Below are 9,411 nucleotides of genomic sequence, written 5' to 3' on the forward strand. Positions count from 1 at the left end.
GCCCCCCCCCCCCCAGCCGCAGCTCCTGCCCCTCTCAGGGCCTCTGCGGTCGCCTCCAGCCCCAGTGCCAAGTTTACCTCATTCTTCCTGGGGGAGCAGGTGCTGTCTGGACCAGAAGTCCTCATGTGGCCATTGCACGTGATTGCCCTGGGAGGCACTGACCTACTGTTTCACAGAAGTGTACAGACAAAGCTCATGCCTGACAGCACGTGGTCAGCTCCAGTCTCTGTGTCTGCCGGTGTGATGTCGTTAAGTCAAGGTTTTGTGATGTTATTTGTCCTCCAAAGACTAACTGTTGTTTTGCATTTTAAACAAAAATGGGGTTATCATTCTGTAACTCCTTCATTTTGCTTTATTGAGTTGGAGTTACAGTCAGGGTAAGGATAAGTGGTTTTTGCCCAGAGTCATAAGAACAAAGCCTCATTTCTCCCACAGTTCACTCTGCTACTTTTAAAAGGCTAGACCAGCGCTGCTTTAGGTTTTGGATAAATGGTCTTGGTTCCTGAGATTTAAGGGGGAAAAAAAAAAAAACACAGAATAATTGTATAAAATAGAGAAAATATTTTTCATCTCGTCTTCTAAACGAAAGCCTTCAGCTCCTGATGTAGCTCTGCGGCGGTGTTCTTGAGTTCCTGGGTCTGTTCTGCCTTTCAGGCCCCGGGACGGCTCCCAGGATGAGCCGGGTGTGGGCGCCCCTCCTGTCGGAGGCTGGGTTGGGGGCGAGCTGCTGTCAGGAGCCTCACAGGGCTGGTGGAGCTGTGAGGTAGGCCTTCGTGCGGTTGTAAATTGGGTTTGTGCTTCATCAATAAGCTTTCTGACAAGAAGCGTCCATCAGGGTATCTCTCATTTGCCGCAGCAGAACAGAAAATGAAGTATTCCAATAATTGCATTACAGTTTCCTCCTCCTGGACAAGAAAGCCGTGTGCTATAATTAGGTTTGATTGGAGTGCACGTTTCCGGTAAGATCTGAAATTAATGATGTTGCCATAGTGACACATCTGCGGCCACCAGTGCGTGAAACATAAAGTAATTCACTCGACAAGGGTAGACATCTGTTAGCTGCCAGGACGCAGAGCGTATTGACACTGACCAGAAATACTAGGCGTGGTGTGATCAACACGCAAATGATGCTGAAACCAGAGGACAGGCCGTTTGCCCCGAACCTGCTGAGAGGACATCCCCTCTCCCCGCCGCCCCCAAGATGCCATTGTTTGAGAACAATGCTGCCGAGGATTCATAAATTTTAAAACTGGACTTGGGTGCAGCCTGTTAAAGCAATACATTAATTCCTTTGTTAGTTTTTGTCTTCATGTAGAACAAAGCCATTCCTGAAACACCCTCTGAAACAACAGGTTCTCGGATGCACTGTAATCACAGCATCCGTTGCCCAGCATGCTGCCTTGCTGAGACTCAACTCGCAGGGAGCTTTGTAGGACGGCGGCAGCGGCGCGTGGAAGCACCATCTCCCTGGTTTCCAAGGGCACCAGAGCACAGGTGTGCCCAGCAGTGTGCACACGTGCACGGAGTGTGTGCTGGTGGCCTGACCCCAGAGGACCACAGCGGTGTCTCCTGCCTGGTGAGCCCGCGTGGGGCCTCAGTGAAGCAGCCTGAGCAGCCTCGCTGGTGCGGTTGTTCGCTGACGCGGGTGACCGGGTGTGAGGGAGAGGGACAGTGGGGTGCTAGTCAGGCGAGGTTCCACACACATGCTGGTGCCAGTGGTGCCGGGCTCACGGGAAGGCCTGGTGTGTTGCACGTAGAATGTGTGACCCCCATTAAATAACGTCGAATGTCTGCTTGCATGGTTTGTAAATTAGTCTTACCACTTTAGAAGTTTTGTTTCCATTCCTGCACCATAAGATGTAACACTGTTTTCTGGTTGGTTGGTTGGCTTTGGTTCTGTTTATTTTTTGTTTTGTTTTTGGCTGCCGCGAGTCCTTGTTGCTGTTTGGGGGCTTCTCGTTGCAGTGGATTCTTGTTGCAGAGCGGGGCTCTGGAGCACAGGCGCTTCAGAAGTTGCAGCTCCCAGACTAGAACACGAACTCAGTAGTTGGGGCTCTTGGGTTTAGCTGCCCCATGGCCTGCGGAGCCTTCCTGCCCCAGGGATCCAAGCTGTGTCTTCCGCCTTGGCAGGCAGGTTCCTAAGCAGTGGGCAGCCAGGGGAGTCCGTGAGTAACTATTTTAATCCAGCCACTTATACCATGTCCCTGTCACCTTGTGGCCCTGTCCCTCAGCCGCTCTCTGAAGCCGGTAGATGACCCAGTCCGCACCCGGCCTGCATCGGAGGCCGAGGACTCCCTGTTGCTCTCATAGTCACCTGTCAGGCTGCGTTTACTTTAGGAGCTCTTTCTTTTATGCATAGCATGGCACGCTCGTGGAGGAGGTGGCGTGTTTCTGAGTGGCTCCACAGATACTGGCACAGGAACCTGGTTGTCAGTCAAGTCTTGGGTTGCAGCAGCGCCACGCGGTGGCAGACGTGCGATGTGCCATCAGAGGGTCCATGTTCTTGTCTTGCTCACTGTTTCACTAACAGCCTGACTGCAAGCGTTGCTTTGACTTCTCCATGCCATTGTTACTTCCATTTAAAGCAGGGATGGGGGACTTCTCTGGCCCACTGGTTAAGAATTCGCCTGCCGGTGCAGGGGACGCTGGTTTGATCCCTGGTCCAGGAGGATCCTCGTGCCTCCAGGCAGCCAAGCCTGTGAGCTGTGACTGCGGGAGCCTGTGAGCCCTAGAGCTGGTGCTCTGCAGCAGCAGAGGCCACTGCCACGAGAAGGCCACGCCCGTAATCAGAGTGGCCCCCTCAGCACCACTCGAGCAGGCCTGGTCACAGCGTATATGTGCGTGTGTAGAATGTACATGACGTACGTTCTTTTGAGAGTGTTTGTCAAAACAGTCTCTAAGTAAACCTCCCGTCGGGGGCAGAGGCAGGGGGCGAGAACCCACGAGGAGGGTCCGACGTGTGCTGTGATCACATGGTTCTCCTTCATGTTCACACTTACAACTGCATCAGTGCCCGAGGGCGCCCCTCCTCTGAGCTTCGACACAAGTGCAGGGATCCCCAGATGCCAAGCTGGCCTGCAGTCCGGGGACGGGCTCGCCAGGCGTTTACCCGCCCCCCACCCCTCACCCCGTGTGGCTTTCCTTCTGTGGAGCAGGAAAAGCAAAGGTCCCGTGCTTGTGTGCGTCTTTTCACGCTAAGGTCCTGTGCTTGTGTGTGTGTTTTCACGTTAAGGTCCTGTGCTTATGTGCGTGTTTTCACGTTAAGGTCCTGTGCTTGTGTGTGTGTTTTCACATTGAGGTCCCGTGCTTGTGGGCGTCTTTTCACGTTAAGCTCCTGTGCTTATGTGCGTGTTTTCATGTTAAGGTCCTCTGCTTGTGTGTGTTTTTCACATTGAGGTCACATGCTTGTGTGTGTTTGGTTTCACATTGAGGTCCCATGCTTGTGTGTGTGTGTTCACATTGAGGTCACATGCTGTGTGTGTGTGTCTTCATGTTGATGTCACGTGCTGTGTGTGCATTTTCACGTTGAGGTCCCGTGCTTGTGTGTGTGTGTTCACATTGAGGTCCCATGCTTGTGTGTATGTCTTCACGTTGATGTCACGTACTGTGTGTGTATTTTCATATTAAGGTCCCGTGCTTGTGCGCATGTTTTCACGTTAAGGTCCTGTGCTTGTGTGCGTGTTTTCACATTGATGTCGCGTGCTGTGTGTGTGTTTTCTTATTAAAGTCCCGAGCTTGTGCGCATGTTTTCACGTTAAGGTCCTGTGGTTGTGTGCGTGTTTTCACATTGATGTCACGTGCTGTGTGTGTGTTTTCTTATTAAAGTCCCGAGCTTGTGCGCATGTTTTCACGTTAAGGTCCTGTGCTTATGTGCGTGTTTTCACATTGATGTCACGTGCTGTGTGTGTGTTTTCTTATTAAAGTCCCGAGCTTGTGCGCATGTTTTCACGTTAAGGTCCTGTGCTTATGTGCGTGTTTTCACATTGATGTCACGTGCTGTGTGTGTGTTTTCTTATTAAAGTCCCGAGCTTGTGCGCATGTTTTCACGTTAAGGTCCTGTGCTTATGTGCGTGTTTTCACATTGATGTCACGTGCTGTGTGTGTGTTTTCTTATTAAAGTCCCGAGCTTGTGCGCATGTTTTCACGTTAAGGTCCTGTGCTTATGTGCGTGTTTTCACATTGATGTCACGTGCTGTGTGTGTTTTCTTATTAAAGTCCCGTGCTTGTGCGCATGTTTTCACGTTAAGGTCCTGTGCTTGTGTGCATGTTTTCACATTGATGTCACGTGCTGTTGCACATTTTCATGTTGAAGTCCTGTGCTTGTGTGTTTTCACATTGAGGTCATGTGCTTGTGTGCGCATTTTCATATTGAAGTCCTGTGCTTGTGTGTGTGTTTTCATATCAAGGTCCCTTGCTTGTGTGAGTGAGATCATGTGCTGTGTGTGCGTTTTCATATTAATGTCACGTGCTGTGTGTGCATTTTCATATTGAGGTCCCGTGCTTGTGTGTGTGTCTTCATATTGAGGTCCCATGCTTATGTGTGTGTTTTCATGTTGAGGTCACTTGGCTTGTGTGTGTGTTTTCATTCTGATGTCACGTGCTGTGTGTGCATTTTCATATTGAGGTCCCGTGCTTGTGTGTGTTTCTTCATATTGATGTCATGTGCTGTGTGTGTGTTTTCACAGTAAGTGATCCACGTGCAGTAGTTGAAGTCTCCTGTCAGGGTCATAAGATGAGTACCGTTGGGACCTCCTGGGCCCCTTTTAATGAGAGCTCACCAAGGTTCTGAAATACGCGGCCTCCCCCCTGCCTCCCCTCTGTCATGCTGGTACTTCACTGCGCCTGTTGTGTATCTTTTTGATTGGAGGCTCAAACCATGGACCCTCCTGAAAATGGCTTTCCCGGGTTGGTGGTTGGTCCCAGGGTGGGTGAGGAGGGCACACAGGGTGGCCCACGAGCTGGAGAGCAGCCAGGAAAGCGCCTCTGCCTCCTCTCCTCCTCTCTGTGCGACTCACGTGGTGTCCAGGCTCGAGTGCGTTGTTTCTGTTCAGTGGAAAATACTCCGTGGTTCACGACAGATTCATGTGAAGGGGATAGACGTGCTAATCTCGACTGAGGGTCACTTTTCCAGTTTCCCACCCGTCTCTCTCTGAAGGGGCAAATCTGCCTTGGACCAACAGCAGATCTGAACCGGGAGACACAGCCCAGACTTTTCTGCAGAACCAGACCCCCCGCCCCCAACCCATTATTGGAAATTGCTGAAAGGGAGCCTGACGCCGCAGGAAGAGTGCTCCAGTCCTCATAGTGAAATGGAAGTAAATGAGGATGGTGTGGACGACACTCAGGGATGCTTTGTGTGGCAGAGCGCGTGCTTGGGGTGCAGGGCACAGCCAGCCCTGGGTGTGACGTGTTGGGGCGCAGCCGTGACCCGCCAGCAAGCTCCCTGTGTTGATGGTGTTCTGCTGCTTCTGTCCTAGGAACCCTCACCCAAAACGAGATGGTGTTTAAGCGGCTGCACCTGGGCACCGTGTCTTACGGGACGGACACGATGGATGAGATCCAGAACCACCTCGTGAACGCCTACACACAGGTGAGCGGGCCCAGCCTGGCAGGCATCTCCCTGCCAGTGTGCCCAGTGCTGCTGTGGCCACGGGGCCTGGCACAGGCTGAGCTGCAACGCGGCTCCTTCCCCGGCGACGCCTCGGCGTGGCTGTGCGCATCACTCACTTATAAACCAGGAAACAGTCTTGGAACTAATGTTAACAGTTTCTCTGTTGTATAAGCATAACCTTAACCACCTTAAATCACTTATTTGTATTAAATTTCCTTAGTGAACTATTTGTAAAATTACTCGGTAAACACAGTATTTTTAAGAATATTAAGTGGAATGTGGCAATAAATATGTTTCTTAATAATCCTTCTGTTTTTCTTCGTAATCAGTAAGCCCTCTTCGTATTTTTAAAGGTATATCTTAACCCTCTCAGTAAACAGAAGTAGGCAACCTGATGTTTCTGCCTTTTACTGTCAACGATCATCAGTGCACAGCTAACCTGTTTCATCTTAACCACTGTCCTTTAGCACATTGCTTTGGAGAGAGTACCACGTTAGTTCTTCTGTAAATATGCAGTCTGGATCTCTAATGGACAAGGATAGGTTTCTTAATCGTTTTCAGAGCAGATTTACAGACCCTCTGAGGTCATAGGAGGAGGAACGGTTTTTTCTGTGGGAGGGCACAGCACAGTGGGTACAGCATTTGCTCTCCACAGGGCATCAGGGCCACAGTCCTCCCGTTTTTCAGGCTCCTGGCCTTAGGGGTGTCAGGGCCATGGGTCCCCATCACAGGTGGGGGCCACAGAGCAGGGCCGACACAGCCGCCTCCCGGCTCATGTCCCACACACGGTGGCCTTGCTCGCCCCCAGGCTCTCTACCTCCTGGCTCACGAGCTGCGCGTGGTGGCCGTGCTCGCGGGTCTCCCTGCCCTCAGGCTCTCCACCTCCCAGCTCACATCCTGCGCATGGTGGCTGTGCTTGCGGGTCTTACTGCTGCCAGGCTCTGCAGCCACGCTGCTGCTCACACCTGCGGAGGCCACTGTGTCCCCACTTGCTTTTTCACAGACTGGACTGAACTCTCCTTGCCCTCTGCAGTTATTCCTTCAGTCAGTTCAGTTCAGCCACTCAGTCGTGTCTGACTCTGCAACCCCATGAATTACAGCACACCAGGCCTCCCTGTCCATCACCAACTCCGGAGTTCATTCAAACTCATGTCCATCGAGTCGGTGATGCCATCCAGCCATCTCATCCTCTGTCATCTCCTTCTCCTTCTGCCCCCAATCCCTCCCAGCATCAGGGTCTTTTCTAATGAGTCAACTCTTCGCATGAGGTGGCCAAAGTACTGGAGTTTCAGCCTCAGCATCAGTCCTTCCAATGAACACCCAGGACTATCTCCTTTAGAATGGACTGGTTGGATCTCCTTGCAGTCCAAGGGACTCTCAAGAGTCTCCTCCAACACCACAGCTCAAAACCATCAATTGTTCAGCACTCAGCTTTCTTCACAGTCCAACTCCTGACATCCATATATGACCACTGGAAAAACCATAGCCTTGACTAGATGGACCTTTGTTGGCAAGGTAATGTCTCTGCTTTTCAATATGCTATCTAGGTTGGTCATAACTTTCCTTCCAAGGAGTAAGTGTCTTTTAATTTCATGGCTGCAGTCACCATCTGCAGTGATTTTGGAGCTCCCAAAAATAAAGTCTGACACTGTTTCCACTGTTTCCCCAACTATTTCCCAGGAAGTGATGGGACCAGATCTTCGTTTTCTGAATGTTGAGTTTTAAGCCAACTTTTTCACTTTTCTTCTTTCACTTTCATCAAGAGGCTTTTTAGTTCCTCTTCACTTTCTGCCATAAGGGTGGTGTCATCTGCATATCTGAGGTTATTGATATTTCTCCCGGCAATCTTGATTCCAGCTTGTGCTTCTTCCAGCCCAGCGTTTCTCATGACGTACTCTGCATAGAAGTTAAATAAGCAGGGTGACAATATACAGCCTTGACGTACTCCTTTTCCTATTTGGAACCGGTCTGTTGTTCCATGTCAGTTCTAACTGTTGCTTCCTGACCTGCATATAGGTTTCTCAAGAGGCAGGTCAGGTGGTCTGGTATTCCCATCTCTTTCAGAATTTTCCACAGTTTATTGTGATCCACACAGTCAAAGGCTTTGGCATAGTCAATAAAGCAGAAATAGATATTTTTCTGGAACTCTCTTGCTTTTTCCGAACATGAAGTATGTTGTCAGCCTTATATTCAGTTTTGTGAAAACCATCTCTTTTTTCTGTGAAGTGCACCCGTCTGGCATGTACTTTACTTTTGAGATGCTATCAAATGAAAACGGCCTTACCTAAGTGTGTGTGTGTGATATGTATGATCAGACACCCCCAGAAGCACTCATCTGTGCATGAACACGTAAAGTCAAGCACTTTATTAATTTGGGTGTCGTTCATTTTAATACAGAGTATTTTGGAACCTAGAATATTTATAATAGATGAAAAAATTTTAATGGAGGACTACTATCTCCCTTGTGATCTGTGTCTAGATTAAATAGTGCCAGGTAACATCTTTAAAAAAAAAAAAAAAACAACCTGTATTATCCATTAATATGATTTCAGTAGCTCCAGATAAGTTATTTTACTAGAAAAAATTAAAAGCAGAAAAGATGTCATATAGACACAGCAAAATCCCATCTAAGAAGAATCTTACAAACCTTTTTTAATGAAAGCTATGTTCGTTGGCTGGTTATCCAGCTTTTTATGTGAATGGATTTCTTCGTTCCCTTCTGCTTGTTAGTGTTAATGAGATGACAATAATCTAAGTCCACTGTAACGGAACACGAGTCTGGTGCAGCCTGATCGCGCTTCCACCCTGGGATCCTGAGTGGACTTGAGTGGAGTGAGGTGCTCAGCCTGGGTCAGCGGGAGCAGGGCCGCTTGGCAGCTGTGTGGGTGTGCAGTCAGGATGCAGGTGTGGGTAGGGGGGCGCAGGCAGGAAGGGCACCAGCTGAGTAGGAGGCCGCCTCATTAGCTGGCTCTGTGATTGACGGGCAGATGGGCATGGCTCAGCTGCTCTGCACAGCCACCCAGAAGCAGAGAGGCTTTCCAGAGGCGTCAGGAGTTACCCTTGGGTTCCGTGGAGAAGCATGTGACGGGCCTTGGGGTCGGGGTCCTCCCACAGCCCCACCCAGGAGGAGGTGAATGGGTTGGGGTGGGTGTGTCCAGGGCCATCAGGAGGCAATTACTATATGCAGCGCTCCTTGTCTGCAAACCAGACACTTCTGAGACTGATGCAAAGCCAGTGAGTCCATAGTACTAAGGGAACCATCCCAAACGCTTTTTCCTGCTCTTACCTTCAGACCATTTTATGCACACAGTTTTTAAGGAGAAAGGAAAGCACTTGGGAGTCTTCTGTTCTTAACTTTGCTCTTAGAAGTGGTGGATAAACAGGAATTGTTCAGGACTGGGCACATGCATGCCAGGCTGCAGTGAATCTACTAAAAGGAGATGGTCAGATTTTGAGTACTGTAGCAAATATTTCAGTTACTGGACAACCGGGAAATGTCCAAGGACCTTGTGGCCCCTGGATCCCCAGGTGAGTCGTTGCCCCGTGGGTCACGTGTAGGCGACCGTCACTGCCGCCACTCTGCAGCCCAGCCTGGCCGTCCGTGACAGGCGTGCGTGTGGGTAACTCCAGCGTGCGCCTGCTTGCCTCTAACCCTGCGGCGTCCGTGTTTACAGACGCAGTGTCAGGCTGGCGGAAGCAGCGCTACTTCAACTCCTCCGAGGAAAGCCCCGTCGTCAGCGCCCAAGGTGAGGAGGAGCGTGAGCAGCCGGGTCCATGAGGCCGTGAAGGCTGTCGCCCTG

The 9,411-nt window shown here is 50.4% G+C and overlaps 1 protein-coding gene across 1 annotated transcript in view; it reads left to right on the forward strand.

Annotated features, from left to right (window-relative positions):
• The window catches only part of ATP9B (ATPase, class II, type 9B), a 151,572-nt gene that overhangs the window by 119,015 nt on the left and 23,146 nt on the right, over positions 1 to 9,411 (forward strand). Inside the window, exons 14-15 of the mRNA XM_010855064.1 lie at positions 5,478 to 5,590; positions 9,286 to 9,402. Coding sequence (XP_010853366.1) covers positions 5,478 to 5,590; positions 9,286 to 9,402 — 230 coding nt within the window. The remainder of the gene's footprint in view (positions 1 to 5,477; positions 5,591 to 9,285; positions 9,403 to 9,411) is intronic.

This window comes from Bison bison, unplaced genomic scaffold (genome assembly GCF_000754665.1).
Source record: "Bison bison bison isolate TAMUID 2011002044 unplaced genomic scaffold, Bison_UMD1.0 scf7180017864353, whole genome shotgun sequence".
In the NCBI taxonomy this organism is placed as follows: domain Eukaryota; kingdom Metazoa; phylum Chordata; class Mammalia; order Artiodactyla; family Bovidae; genus Bison; species Bison bison.